Source organism: Euprymna scolopes, chromosome 16 (assembly GCF_053919585.1).
Source record: "Euprymna scolopes isolate OS-2025 chromosome 16, ASM5391958v1, whole genome shotgun sequence".
NCBI classification, from domain to species: domain Eukaryota; kingdom Metazoa; phylum Mollusca; class Cephalopoda; order Sepiida; family Sepiolidae; genus Euprymna; species Euprymna scolopes.
In genome coordinates, this window is record NC_136497.1 from 20,917,357 (window position 1) to 20,932,908 (window position 15,552).

The 15,552-nt window shown below is 31.1% G+C and overlaps 1 protein-coding gene across 1 annotated transcript in view; it reads right to left on the reverse strand.

The window, feature by feature from the left end:
- LOC145296307 (uncharacterized) overlaps positions 1-15,552 on the reverse strand; it is a 153,724-nt gene that overhangs the window by 110,099 nt on the left and 28,073 nt on the right. Inside the window, exons 10-14 of the mRNA XM_080142507.1 lie at positions 12,984-13,155; positions 11,648-11,872; positions 6,758-7,002; positions 4,475-4,606; positions 2,454-2,549 (exon numbers count right to left, since the gene is read on the reverse strand). Coding sequence (XP_079998633.1) covers positions 2,454-2,549; positions 4,475-4,606; positions 6,758-7,002; positions 11,648-11,872; positions 12,984-13,155 — 870 coding nt within the window. The remainder of the gene's footprint in view (positions 1-2,453; positions 2,550-4,474; positions 4,607-6,757; positions 7,003-11,647; positions 11,873-12,983; positions 13,156-15,552) is intronic.

Genomic DNA, 15,552 nt, shown 5'->3' on the forward strand with positions numbered 1-15,552 from the left:
ACTGAAGAGAAGCGGCACTAAATGTAGGTTGAACCGTTTTCCTCTAAAGGAGGAAGTTTAATACTAAGTTTATAGCAGACATCTGCCAATTTAGACCCATTGTATATTATGTTTCAAGTATTTTCATTCATTTTGTGGTTACTGCTGACTTCCCCGACCTCGTTCTCGACCCTTCTATCGAGAGCCGTCGCAGGCCGCGGGGAGAATCTGCCTACATGAAAGAGTACCGAGCCACGCTAAAACAACTATCAAGGTCCAGCAACCTTGTGACTGCTACCCATAGGGAATTCCACAGGAATCTAGTGAAGGGGGCCGCCGCCGACCCGCTATGTGCACGTTTGGGTTGGCAGCAGAGTGAGATCCAGATCAGGTTCGAGTCATTTGAACAATTTGGAGTTCTCTCTGATCTGGCGAGTGGCCCAAAATGCACTTCCACTCAACAACATACAATGCAGTTCCGGGTTTTTGGAGTCGCCTGATTGTCCCCGTTGTGAGACAATGGCCGTAGAAATGACTGATCACGCTTTTTTTCGATTGCCATGAACTCCGCCGGTACTGGTCGTATGTCAGAGAGGTGACGGCTCGCATCGATCCTGGGCATCCTCGCCCAATTACTGTATCCAGTGTCATGGACAACGTGAGGCTGGATTGGGATCCTGGCCGTGGCGAGAATGATGATTTGGACGTCATGTCTGCAAGGTTGCCGGGGGGTGTTGTCTTTTTCTGATCAGGATCTGATCGCTTTCTTTAAACACCAACTACGGGTGAAGATCAGATGTGATGGAAGAAGGCTGCATCGTGCGGCATTTGACAGAAGATGGATACTTGTAGCAAGTCTGTGTGTATGAAGAGGAGCCAAATTTGAATACGTGTTCCCCGCCTAGGTGTGGAACATGCAATTCCGTAAAGTAAAATTAAACAAGTAGTCTCTCAGCTAGCAGTCTCCAAGATCCCCACCTCCTCCTACTTGTAATTTTTGTTTTCACCCCTTCCTCTAAATTTCACCCATGTTGGAGAGAAAGAAATACAAACTAACCCCCATCCTTACCCACAAAATTTTCTTTTCTCCATTCACCCCCATCTAGAGGGCATCCCCACTTAGAGACTGACCCACAGAAGCGAGATTCCTTTTACAAACCTAGTGGAACGGGCAGTCTATGAACTAGACGGGGTTGAGAGGGTCCTACTAATCACCTTTTGTTTTTTCTTCCCCCCGGCCCTTGACACAAATGAATTATTGTACCATTTTTATTGTTATCTTTTTTGTTTTTTACATGTCAATAAAAAAATGTTTTAAAAATTGGGAGTTAAGTAGGACGTTTCCCAGTAAGAAAGGGTGAATGCGGTATTATGGTGAAAGAAGATACTAGCTGGGAGAAACTTTTGATTTTGTTTAGTTCTGGAGTGACAAGGATGACCAATGACCCCCACAATCCCCCCCCCTTTTGAGTTGGCCATGTGCCTAAGTTTTTTGTTCATTGTTGATTTTCACTGTATTTTTAACATGAATAAAGGATTTAATATCTCAAAGTGTAGTATCTGTTCTTATTACATGCTGTACTTATGTTTGTAACTTTGTGATATAAAGTGGGGGACCACTTTTCTGTATTAATTTAATGTAAAATGATCACCCACTTTACAACCAGTCAGTCTCAAAGCCATTCAAGTCATTCTCCAGATCATCAAAGTTATTTTTGAAGGATTCCAGTTATTTTTTTAAGCATTCAAGTCATTCTTAAAGTCATTCAATTCATCATTAAGTTCATTAAAGTCATTCTAAGTCATTTAATTTTTATTTGTTTAAGTCATTTCAGCCCATTTGACGGTCATTTTAGTTTATCTTTAAGAATTTCATGTCAATCCTACATTCACGCATTCATTCATTACACGCGAGCACGCGACTAATGGCTGTCGCCCTTGTTATAAAAAAGATGTCTTGTCACTTATTTCATAAAAGCGTTTAATTACGTGTGAGTATAATAATAATATTAATAATAATAATAATAATAATAATAATAATAATAATAATAATAAAAGTATAATAATAATAGTAATAATAATTAATAATAATAAAAGTGAGTATAATAATAATAATTAATTATAATAAAAATTATAATAATAATAAGAGTATAATAATAATAATAATAATAATAATAAAAGTAAGTATAATAATAAAAGTAAGTATAATAATAAAAAGAAGTATATATAACCCTAATAAAGAGAAGTCAATTAGAATGAAAAATAAAATTTTAATTATTTTTAATTGAATTTTTAAAAATTTTGTATTGAAGAATATTTTTGTACTTTAATTTTTTTCGGTATCATTTCATATTTCTGAGAGGTTTTTCATATAGAAAATGTAATTTATAAATTTAAAAAGCATACAACCTACTCCAAAGTTTTCCCAATTATAATTCATGGATTGTATATGCATGGATAGATAAAATACTGACCTTTGACGTAGAGTTTTGATCGACAGATGTCATAGTTGCCTTGCTCATCCTTTAAGACATAAATTTTCGGATAGGCACCCCATGTGTAGACGCCATCTAAATAATGAGAGAAGCAGAACTTAGAATAACAACAAGTAATACTTATTTATTTAAAAACAAAAATAAAAGATTTGTTATTTTCAAATTGAAAAAATGAAGTACAAGGTGACTGAAAAGAAACAAAACCCACATTGCAGACTACATTTTGGTTTTCACACCCTAGCTCTTCTCACTACTGTAGACGAGAAGGAACTCATATGTCCATAGACAGGTCTGTATTCAACGTCCGAGCAAGAGAGATTTGGAAATGTCGGATCTGGTAAGTCATAGGCAGGCCAAAAGAATGGCTTTTCTGGGCCGCTCTTTGACAGAGGATGTTCCTTATGTCCTTGCAGTTAAGAGAGCCTTTCTTAACCCAAAATTTTAGTCGAATCTCATCATAGACCAAGAGAAGAATAAAAGTTCTACATCGAATGCTGAACCGCACTTACAGCACTGCTGGGGACCAGGGCGTTTTTACAGAACTTTTAATAAAACTTAATTTCAATGATATTTTCCTTTTTATTTTTAAGAGTATACAAGTTGATATTATGCGTGAAAAGTTGGAACAATAGCCTTTGCCAATGTACCTTGGTGTAATCTTTCTCTTCTTAAAAGTTCTTTTATTTTCTTCCCCTCTGACCGTTCCAGCTACTTCTCAAAGAAACCTGGAGTGGTACTCCCTACTAGATTCTAAAATAATCTCACACCTGAAAATATCCTGCACCTCTACAAAGCCACTATTCACTCAAAAAAAAGTTACCAACCTAATATTGGAAATTTGTCAATGTAAGTCATGTTTTTAATACTGTGAAGACTACAACAGTTATCTCCCTTCTGCAATGTGAAGAGTTGCTTCTCCTTGTCTGAGTTTGGTTGACCTGCAATTTAAGCTGTTGAGTAACTTGGAGTAATTTCCCCTTTATTTCTTTATATAAATGAGTATTTACGTGTAATCAGTCTCTTTGTTCTCATCATGTAAATAAAAGTAGACGTGTCTATCTTCTTCGTATCTATGTGTGTAAAACTTAAAACATGTTAGGTGTTAATTGATTTATATTTCTGTCAACTGTCGATATGACTTCCAATATAAATTTTATTTAAAAAAAAACGTTTTTTTTTAAATTTAATTCATACTTAACTGTCAAAGGTTATTGATTAACTACATAATTACCTTACATCTAATAGGTCCTGCACTAGCAACCAAACTCTCACCTCTGTCCCACCGTCGAAATGTTGCATCTCTGTGTTTGTTTTATGAGTATTTTAATGGAATGTGCTCTGACAAAATCAAAGCACATGCATCCCCTAACTAACCTGACACTCAGCAAAATATCACCCTTACACTATAGAGATCACTAGATGCCAGAAAACCTTCTACTTTAAATAGATCCTTTTAGTAAATTGCTAGACTTTGGAATTTCTTCTTGGGCTTCTGTTTCCATGACTGTACTGACATTCAGAAGTTCAAATTTAATGTGAACAGACATCTTGCCACTCAACATAGTATCCCTGTAAATTTAATCCCAAATAGTAGCCCCTTACGTCAAAGCGGCAAAATTAAAACAGAAAGAACAAAAGAATACTTAGAATTATTCATAACTGTAAAAATAATCTCGGCAAATTTCGACAATCTTCGAGAATTAGATGACGTTATCTCCCCTGGCGTCCCCCACTCCTTTTTTATAGCTAGAATCGCCAACATAGCTCCACTGCGATCACTGTTAATAAAATTTTATTTTCCTCTGTAAAAAAATACAAAAAAAAACTAATTGATCAAATTAAGCAATTTTTGTTTTTATGATAACTTCATTCCATATGGAGCGCATAAATTATAAAGATTTTTTCTTTATCTTCGATTTTTCATGTCCTTACTAAGCGCCAAATTTTATGTTTTATTTTGTGTCATTCTATATAATTCCAATATAAAAGACCATATCTACCATCATGAAGGCTGTTGGTAATGACTCCATTTCCAGTTGGTGCCGTAAGTGGAATACCTTCGGCGATCCATTTATCATTGATGAAGAAAACATCTTTTGGTTGACAATTCTCAAACTTTGGTTTTGTTTTATCTGAAAAAAAAATTATCTTCATATTTATAAAACAAACATTTGTAAATATTTCTATAAGCTTATTTTATCTTATTATGTTTTTTTTATAAATTTTACTATTATTTATCATATCATTTACATTATATTTTATTTTATCATAATTTTATTATTATTTTATTATTTATTTATTTTATTATTTATGATTACTATTTATTTTATAATTGATTTATTTTATTATTTATTTATTATTTATTTGTCATTATTTATTTAATAATAATTATTATTATTTATTTTATTATTTATTTATTTTATTATTCATTTTTGATTACTATTTATTTCATAATTGATTTATTTTATTATTTATTTATTATTTACTTATTATTATTTATTTAATAATAATTATTATTATTTATTTTATTTATTTATTATTTATTTGTCATTATTTATTTAATAATAATTATTATTTATTTTATTATTTATTTATTTTATCATTATTCATTTTATTAATAATTCTTTGTTATTATTTTATTATTAATTTATTATTAGTATTCATTTATTATTTGTTTTCATTGTTATTTATTTTGTTACTTTTATTATTATTGTTAGTTTATTATTATTTATTTTATTATTAATTTTTTAATAATATTTATTTATAATTGATTTATTTTATTATTGTTTATTATTGTTTATTTCACTGTTTATTTATAATTTATTTATCGTTATTTTGTTAATAATTATTATTATTTATTTTATTATTTATTTTATTTTTAATTTTTGAATGCTATTTATTTTATAATTTTAAAATATATTTCTATTATTCTTTATTTCATCATTTATTTATTAATTCATCATTATTTATTTAATACCAATAATTATTATTTATTTTAATTATTTATTTATTTTATGAGGCAAAATAAATTTTATCTTCATATTTATAAAGCAAACATTAGCAAATATTTTTATAAGTTTTTTATTTTATTATGTTTATTATAAATGTTACTATTATTTATTATATCATTTACTTATTATTATAATTTATTTTATTATTTATTTATTTTATTGCTATTTATTTTATAATTTTATTATTATTTATTTTATTATTTATTTATTTTATTACTATTTATTTTATAATTTTATTATTATTATCATTATTATTATAATTATTATTTCAAAATCTGTGTGTAAATAAATAGTTTCTTACTTTTTTCTCATCTTTTTATTAATAACATTATCAGACAAAATAAATTTTATTTTCATATTTATAAAACAAACATTTGCAAATATTTTTATGTTTTTTTTATTTTATTATTATAATAAATTTTATTAATTTTTGAATAATATTTATTTTATAATTGATTTATTTATTAAATATTAACATTCTTTATTTTATAATTTATTTAATATTTGCTTATTATTCTTTATTTAATTATTATCTTTTTTATGATTACATATTTTATTATTTATTTAATTTATAATGATTTATTTTATTAATAATTCGTTGTTATTATCTATTATTAATTTATTATTAGTATTAAGTGTAGTATTTGTTTTCGCTGTTATTTATTTTGTTGCTATTATTTTTATTATTATTATTATCATTATTATTATGTTTATTATTATTATTATTTTCATTATTATTATTATGTATATTATTATTATTTTCATTATTATTATTATGTTTATTATTATTATTATTATTTTTATTATTATGTTTATTATTATTATTTTTATTATTATGTTTATTATTATTATTTTTATTATTATGTTTATTATTATTTTCATTATTATTATTATTATGTTTATTATTATTATTATTATTATGTTTATTATTATGTTTATTGTTATTATTTTCATTATTATTATTATTATTATTATTATTATTATATTTCAGAATTAGTGTGTAAATAAATAGTTTCTTACCTTTTCTAATCCTTTTATTAATAAAATTATAAGGCAAAATTATGTGTTTTTTCTTTTCAATTGAAATGATTTTATTTTATTTATTTACTACGAATCAAATATTTAGTGAAAATAAAAGGAAATGCTTTAAATCCTATTAAAAATAATAATTTATTAAAAAACAGTTTCAAATAAGAAGCAAAAAAGTAAATTAAAATATAAATGTAAAATCATGTCCAAGCAATATGGGTTAAATACAAATGAATGAATTACCTGGTCTAAATATACAGTTAGGCGCATACACTCCCATTTCACAAATTGGTTTCATTGAATGGCTCGGGTACCTTCTTTCTATCCCTTTGTTCAGTTGGTAATCACCCCAACTCTGAATATACCCATGTGGCGGATCGAACAAATCTTGCTTTCCCATAATCAGGCTATCACGAGGGACAATTTGATTCCAAAGGTAAAGTTGACTGATGTAGCCGGAGAAATTGGTACCCAGTTTGATGACTATACTGTAAATTAAAAACAAGGAGATAGCAATTATTAGAATAATATGAAAATAACTGTACATGCTATAATTACGTTGACACACCAGTTCTTGCCAAATCACTGAAATTAAGCAGCAATAAGTCTGGCCAATACCAGATGGGTGACCATTTGAATACTAAGCGCTGTATGTGCTCTCCACTTATCTCAGCTTACATATTTGCAACTAGAATTTTAAAAAGTGCCGACTCAAAAAAGGTGTGGTTGGAGATTGTATAACTGTTGCCACAAAAATTTAATGTGTAGGCACCCTTTAGTGGGTATCCATAGTTTGTCAAGACTGAACAGCACCTTAAAATGGCAAATATTGAATGAAAACCTTTTCAGTGTGGCTAGAAAAACAGGTGGCTCAAACCTGGATCGCATTTTGACCGTCAAGCTGATATTTGGCACTTCTAACCCTTACGTTTTGTCAGGCACGTGCTGAATGTAAGGAATCAAAAACGAAATATCGCATGACTAAAACTGCCGGTGATGTCAGGGATAAAATTACTGTCATAGGCACCGAAACTGTGTTAATGCACCTGATTTGTATTATATATATATATATATATATATATATATATATATATATATAGGTATTTCGGACGATGTCAAAACATCGTTTATTCACGACTCGCACATCAGCCACTGATTAGCACAATAGTTAGGAGCCTTGACTGTCGTACAGTCGGTCAGGTTTCAATCCTGGCTTGAGGTAGTTGCCTGTCTAGCCGCACTGATGAGCTGTGAAACAGCGAAACAGTACTGTATATGGATGACTATATATATATATATATATATATATATATATGATTGGTTTTTTTTTGGAAAAAGAATTCCAGCAGAGTGCTCAATTAAAAGGAAAATCCAAATTTTAAGAGCGTACTTATATTTTGTGTACAGAAAGTTGTTAGTTGAGACAGGTCATTGGTACCGTCGGTTTCAAGCCCGATAATAAGGCCCGTTTAAGGTATCCTTATCAAGCTCTCTTCAGCCAATATTCGTCGAATATTGGCTGAAGAGAGCTTGATAAGGATACCTTAAACGGGCCTTATTATCGGGCTTGAAACCGACGGTACCAATGACCTGTCTCAACTAACAACTTTCTGTACACAAAATATATATATATATATATATATATATATATATGAATTAAAATTAAATCATATAGTATAACTGAACGAATACTAAATATAATTGGATCCTTCTTAGACAATAGGACCATCCAGATTGCCATTAATAGATGTTCATTCACGCAGCATAACATTAATGCAGGAGTGTCTCAGGGGTCGATCCTTGAACCACTCATTCTTGATATTTATTAACGACCTCCAGGATAATATTGTGTCTGATATGGGTATATTTGCTGATGATACCAAGCTCTATAACATGCATGAGGAAAGAACGGATGTACACAAATCTAAGACAATAGCTGAATCATTAGAAAATGACCTCCAGACCATAGTGGAATGAGGACGTAAATGGATGGTAACATTTAATGCTAGTAAGACTAAACTGTTCTCCTTTAACAATTACAAGAAGCCTCTCCAATCACCAATATCCATGACAAATAACACCCTATCTGAGAAATGTTCTTTCAAACTTCTCGGTTAACATTCACATGAAATATGAATTAAAACAAATACAGTGAGGACATTGTGAAAGCTGCTGCAAGGAAGCTGGGCTCCCTCTATTGTGCTAGAAAACTAACACCTGAGAGTATCCTGTACCTCTACAAGGCCACCATTCGCCCTTGCATGGAGTTTTGCTGCCATATCTGGATTGGTGCATCTACCACTAGTCTCTCCTTCTTGGATAGGGCCCAAAAAAGGGTCTCCAATCTAATAGGTTCCAATTTGTCGACTCCAACCTCTGTTGCAATGTTGCATTCCTGTGCCTGTTTTACAAGTATTTTAATGGAATCTACTCTGATTGACTTATTGCACTTGTGTCCCCTTCATGTACATATCTCCGACAAACCTGTTTAGCAACAAGATCACACCCCTTCACTGTTGAAGTCTCTAAATGCCGAAAGGCTTTCTACTCTAATAGCTTCTTCCCTTGAACAGCTAGACTTTGAAATTCCCTTCCTGCTACCTGCTTCCCTGACTGTACTGATATGCAGAAGTTTCAATGTAATGTAAACCAACATCTTGTTAATCTTTCCTAGGCAAGTAGCAATATGCCTTGTTAGGAGTAAGTTTGAGTAAAAAAAAGGACCCAGCTTTATAAATCTGTGACAGCAATTAATTACAATCAGACAATTTCGAGTCTCATAATATGAAATACATTTATATACAAACTAGCGGGGTACCCGGCGTTGCTTGGTTGCTTGGAGGTGTGTGTGTAGGGAGGGGAGATAGAGTAAAAAATAAACGAAGTAATAACCCTGTTTAAATATAAAAAAAACGATGTTAAACTTCTTCAAGAAATCGACAAAACCCAAAAAAAAAAAAAAAAAAAAAACAGCGAACAAACGTAAAACTTCTTTAAAAAAATCTGAAAAACAAAAAGTATAAATCAGGGAAAAAAACAAACACAGCGAAAAACAATAAAAAAAATTGGCCTAAATAACCCTTCGATTTGGTTAAGTCCATTGTGCTTCCATTCCAATTTTTTTTAAGCAACTACGAAGTAAAGAAAACCCAAACCAGTGTTCTTTCATAACTGTCCCTTGTGGACGATCCCACAATGGTGTTAAGTGGTGGCGGGGAAGGAGGAATTTATTAGAGAGAAAAGATTTTACCACTTCCATCGATTTCAACTGATTTTGGCAGTGAACTCTCAGTAGAAACAATATAGGAATCTACGATTATCGAGGTAATAGACCTATAACACACTTCAGATATTGTGCTGCAGTTTGTGCATATTACATTTGCATGAAATGTCTTGATTTTTAATCCTATTAAGGTCAAAATCAGAGGTGAAAAATGAGTTAATTTTATATATATAGGGATAACATAAAATGTAATGGCTAATTATTGGGGTGGCACCCCTACAGATTCTGAAAATGGACTATTCCTGACATCACTTCCGGTGACCAGGTTTTGCTTTTCAGCAGTCTGAACTCAAGACTCAGAAAAAGACAGTCATAACTTTATGTTGTCCTTCAGCTGAGCCGAGTTCCCACTCAACTAACATTGTTTCTATATTTTCTGTTAATATATTATTCATTTCACTGTTTCTAAGTCTTCTCGTTATTCTTTCCAACATTTACACCATCACACTAATTTAATAAAAATAGACTTATATTCTTTCTAAATCTTTTTGAGTAACTTTAAAAAAAAAAAAATGCCAAACAAGTTTTCCTGATAAATAAAAAGTCAATACATAAAAAAGAGAGTATTGAATAGATTGTGTTTTTTATGTTGGTTTTCATATAAAACCAGCATAAAAACACAATCTATTCAATACTCTCTTTTTTTTGTTTTACAAAAATCGTAATTACAATGTGTTAATGATAGAAAATGTGATAAATTATTGACATAAGATGCATCTGTAGTTTAAGTCTTAAGAGACACAGCCGTTAAAAACAAGTTTGTAGTTTCATGCATAGTGAACACACAAACACAATGCACAACACTTTCAGTTTAAGACACATTCGGTTATCACCTCTTATTTCAAGCAATAGCATGTTTCAGCCCATAGTTGGTGATATCAACTTCCTCTTCCATCTCTTTTTCTCTTTGTTTTTTCCTAGTGGCATGCAACACTAATGGGTGTGCCTCGCATTTTCCGAGTTAGATTACACATGCAAACCGACTCGGTAATGAAAGAATTACTGAGACCAATATAGCTTTACAGAGGTAACCTAAACTTTGTAAAAAATCATGAACAAATGAATGGTACAATCAGTGAATTAACTTTGTAATCACATTAAACAAAATATGTTAGTCTCAGTCAATTCATAATCGCAGAGATCAACAAACGCACACATACACACACGGCCTTATACATTTTCCACCAAAAAGTACTGTCTGTATAAAAGGTGTATGAATGTTTTTTACTTGTTTTAAATAAAGTCTACGGTTGTAATAAATTACCTCGGTATCTATTTTCATTAATTTATGTTAATTGTGAATGAAAAAGACATTTTCTATTTTTTTTACAACATAGACCAATTTATGACAAAAAAATGAATGACAAAACTGTTTTGTTAGTATTTTTATTAAGCTATTCTGATTAATTAAATAAGGGAAAGTCTCACTTTACTTTACTTATATGAAGATTATAGCTAATATAATAAAATAGAGATGATTCGTTTGTAAAAACTGTAATTAAATGTCTTTAAAATTAGTACAAACCTCTGACTTTGTGCAGCATGTAGTGTCTAGTAGCAGACAAAAAAAGAAGAAAATAAAAACAATGGCTACTGCTTCTAATGCTAGCGATCTCATGAAGTGATGAGATTTTTCATTATCTCAGATGCAAATGAGATGCTGCCAGTTTTTCAGAGACTGTCGAATTTGGGGTAGCGAGTTTTGGCGGCAGTGTGCCGAATATCATCCCAGAAATTGTTAATTGAAAATACAGAAAAGTTAACAATTCATTTTGGGGAAGTTTAGAATAGTTAACAAATCAATTGTTTAACCACAAAACTTTCTGAGCAATTAAAAAAAATTCTCTTACCTGACTTGACTTTTTGGAATGATGTTAATTGCTTTGTTAATTTCTGTAATTCCATCCACAAACATTTTTAGATTCCCTGTTGAATCCCATGACAGACAGACATGGTGCCACATGGCTGATTTACCAGTTTTTAGACTTGGAAACTTTTCGCTTACAGACCTGTGGTTACTCCATAAGATGACATGGTCCTCGTGGATAGCAATCATTCTAACGAGTTGATCATTCCTGCTCAAAAGAAAACATTAATAAATAAAAATTTAATGCATTAAAAACAAAAAAGATTACTGAATAATTTTACTTGACAAAATAAAGTTTATTTAATTTGGTATGCTAGTCATATATCATATAACATTTTAAGAACTGATAGATTATATCTATCTATTAAAGTGAGAAAGTATGTGTAAGAGGACACTTCTCAACCTATATACTCATGTTTTGATCTACAGACTTGAAATTTGGTATATAGTGTATTCACACATGTGGAAAACTTTTTAATCGGTTTCATCTGAAAAAAGGGCTGCTAAAAGGTCAAAATTGAAAAATTGATATGTGGGGTTATCAGATTTTTATGTGTTTATCAACTGTTTCATGAATGCTCATGCGTGCATGGTTCACATGACAGATTCCTTATGTTAAGGATAAGTAGGTTTGAAAACACTTTTTAAAGATCGTGTCAAGCTGGCCTACTGTCTTTAGGTTTTGATTTCGATCACGGCTCGAGTATTTTTTTTTTAATTACAAGAAGTGAACTGTTTAGAAAAGACATAATACTCAATTTTTGTATTAATTAAAATATAATATGCATATTTTATGACTGGGCAACGCTAGGCGGCCTGCTAGTTTGTAATAAAATAGCACAAAACAATTGAGGTAATTTTTTATTGTTGTACTCATGAATTTAAAGCACTTGTATGCCTTCAGCATAAATACTCCCAACTAACAAGCAGCGAAATCCCACCCCTTCACTATAGGTGTAGATGGTGGAAAGCCTTCCATGCAAATAGTTTCTTCCTTCGAACAGCTATACTTTGGAATTCCCTTCCAGGCCCATGCTTTCCCAACTGTACTGACATGCAGAAGTTCAAGTATAATGTGAACAGACATCTTGCGGCTCAATTCCCTACATAGTATCCTTGTAAATTTGGTCTCAACTTATGTACTATGCCTGGTCTGGGATGAAATAAACAGTAAAAAAAAAAACCCATTTTAATAAAGGTTCTGAGTAAAAGATTATTTTAGAAACATTTTCTCTTCTATGGACATTCCATACAAGTTGGAGCAAAGAATTGTTCAAGTATTAAAAAAAAAGAATAAAAATACCAATAAATTTTTTTACCTGTCAACATAAAACATTGCAAAGATAACGGCATTCATCTGGTTGGGGTGGAATAACAATGTATAAAATGACAAAGTCAATTCTGATCTTTGCAATGGCAGAGTGTGCTGGAGAGTTGCTCCATTTCGACTGATGTCATTATCAAAGAATAAATCAAAATCTGGAGAAATATCTGAAAGATAAAACATAATTGTTTTTGTAGTTTAAAAATTAAAAAATATATATTTGCTCTAAGAATTGTACATGTTAAACTGCAGCATGATGCCCCCCCCCCACCCGTAAAAAAGGTGTCACCCGTGAAAACGTCAATATAACATTTAATAATTGAGTAATTTTTTAAAAAAGACAACAAAGATTTTTATTTTTTTTGTTTAAAAAATATTTTTTTTAATAGAAATCATTTCAGACAAGATGTGAAGCCGCTTGATGTAAGGAGCTAACAAGAACGAAAATTGATTATTTCAAAGACACAAGATGCCTATTGAACTTAGTCTTGAAAAAATCAAGGTTCTAGTTAGGAGGAAAACAGTGAGCAGGAAGAGAGTTCCACAACCTTGACGTCCTTGGAAAGAAGCTACTTGAGTAAGAAGTTGTATTGCACTGAGGTATCGAAACAATAAATTGGTGAAGATCACTAGATCAATGAATCAAACGAGCTGGAACAAAGAAAGCAGGGAATAGATCAATAAATTCTGGAAGAATACCATGCCATAATAGTATTTATTTATATAAAAAAAAAACATTGAGACTAGCAACATCACGTCTGTGAAAGAGAGGTGGTAGTGAGGAAGAAAAAGTAGGGTAGGCCAATCAAATTGCATAAACGTTTCTGCACCTTATCAAGAACCCTTAAATGGGACAGAGAATCATCAGGCCAAATATGACAACCATACTCCATACAATGTGGTCTGGTAAAGGGAGTAACCTCAGGTGTGAGAAAGTGTTTCGAGTGATAGAGAGAACCGATTTTACAAAGAAGTAGAAAGAGCAATAGATCTAAAACTCGAAGAATAATTTAATGCAAGAATTTTGTATGTCAAGCTACAGGGTAATCTCCCTCCTCCCTTCCAAAATGTGCCACTTATGAAAAATGTCCATAAAACATTTAATAAAGTAGTTGAAAAACAAATCATTTTTTCTTACAATTAATCAGAAGAGACTTTTCCAGGGCAGTATTGTAATGTTATATCGAATAAAGTAGTTGAAAAACAAATCATTTTTTTCTAATTAATCAGAAGTGACTTTTCCAGGGCACTTTTATAGTGTTAAAACTTTGTTACATTAAATAAAGGGTATTTTTGTAATATTATTTTCTTACATTAAATAAAGTAGTTGAAAAACAAATAATTTTTCTTACAATTAATTAAAAATGACTTTTCCCGGGTATTTTGATAATTAATCAGAAGTGACTTTTCCAGGGCATTCATCGTCAAGCCTAAATATGAACTTCTTTTTTATTATTAATTTTTTTGTAATATTAAATGTTTCGTGTTGGTTTTAGCATTCCAAATTCTCGTATGAATTGATCTCTTGGCAAAATAGAGTTATCTCCCTCAAACCAGTGACAAATTATCCAAAAGCGCCACATATTTAATAATTGTGTAATTGTTTTAAAATTTCCGGTTTATGAAGAAGACTCATAGCAAGAACGATTAACTTTAAATCATTTCCAAAATGACTTGGACAGTTTAAGAGTAGACAAATTTAATAGTGACTATGCAAGCTCTGTTTAAAGGAAAAGTCAATATCAAAACAGTGTGAAAATTTTGTGATAATTAAATGGATGCTCATAGTTTTATCACAAGGAAAATATTTGTAGATTTATTCTTTAACCATAAACATCTTTGTACAAGTGGTTTTACAAATTCAAAGCCCATGTAACAATCTTAAACTTGAATGCTTAGGACAACAGAGCCACTCCTTCAATACCAAGAGAGAAGTGTGGCAGAGCTATTGACAATTTTGCATGTCATATCCCGGTGTGCTTATAACTGAACAGTAATAAAACATATACATCATAGTCACATTAACAGGCTTGTTCTTACTAGATCACCAAAGTTAAGCAACGATGAATCTGACCAGTATCAGATGGATGACCAGTTGGGAATGCTAGGCACTGTATGTACCGTGCCAGATGTAGAAATTCTTAGGTTGGTATCTGATGGTGCGTTTAATCCACTGAGAGAGATGCACCCTCAGTTTTTGTTAAGACATGCATCTAAGAGAAGGAAAACTTTGATGCAAAACCTGAGGTCTACTGTCTGCTTTGTCTTGTAACAACCATTCCACAAGTGTGGTTGGTTCTACATAAAGCCTTTACCACTCATCATCTTAGTTGTTGTGGCGAACCTCATACATCGAAATTGATGGGAGTATCACGCAATAAAACAATATATATAAGGGTTAAAAGAAAAAATCCAACACAAACTTAGTTCAATCTCATAAATTTATTTCAAACCAGTGCAGTTAAAAAAAACTTTTAAATCAGCTACAGATTTTCCAAGAACCGTGGCTTGTGGAATTCTCTATTTGCTGACGTTTTCTTTTCACCTATAACCTTGGTCTTTTC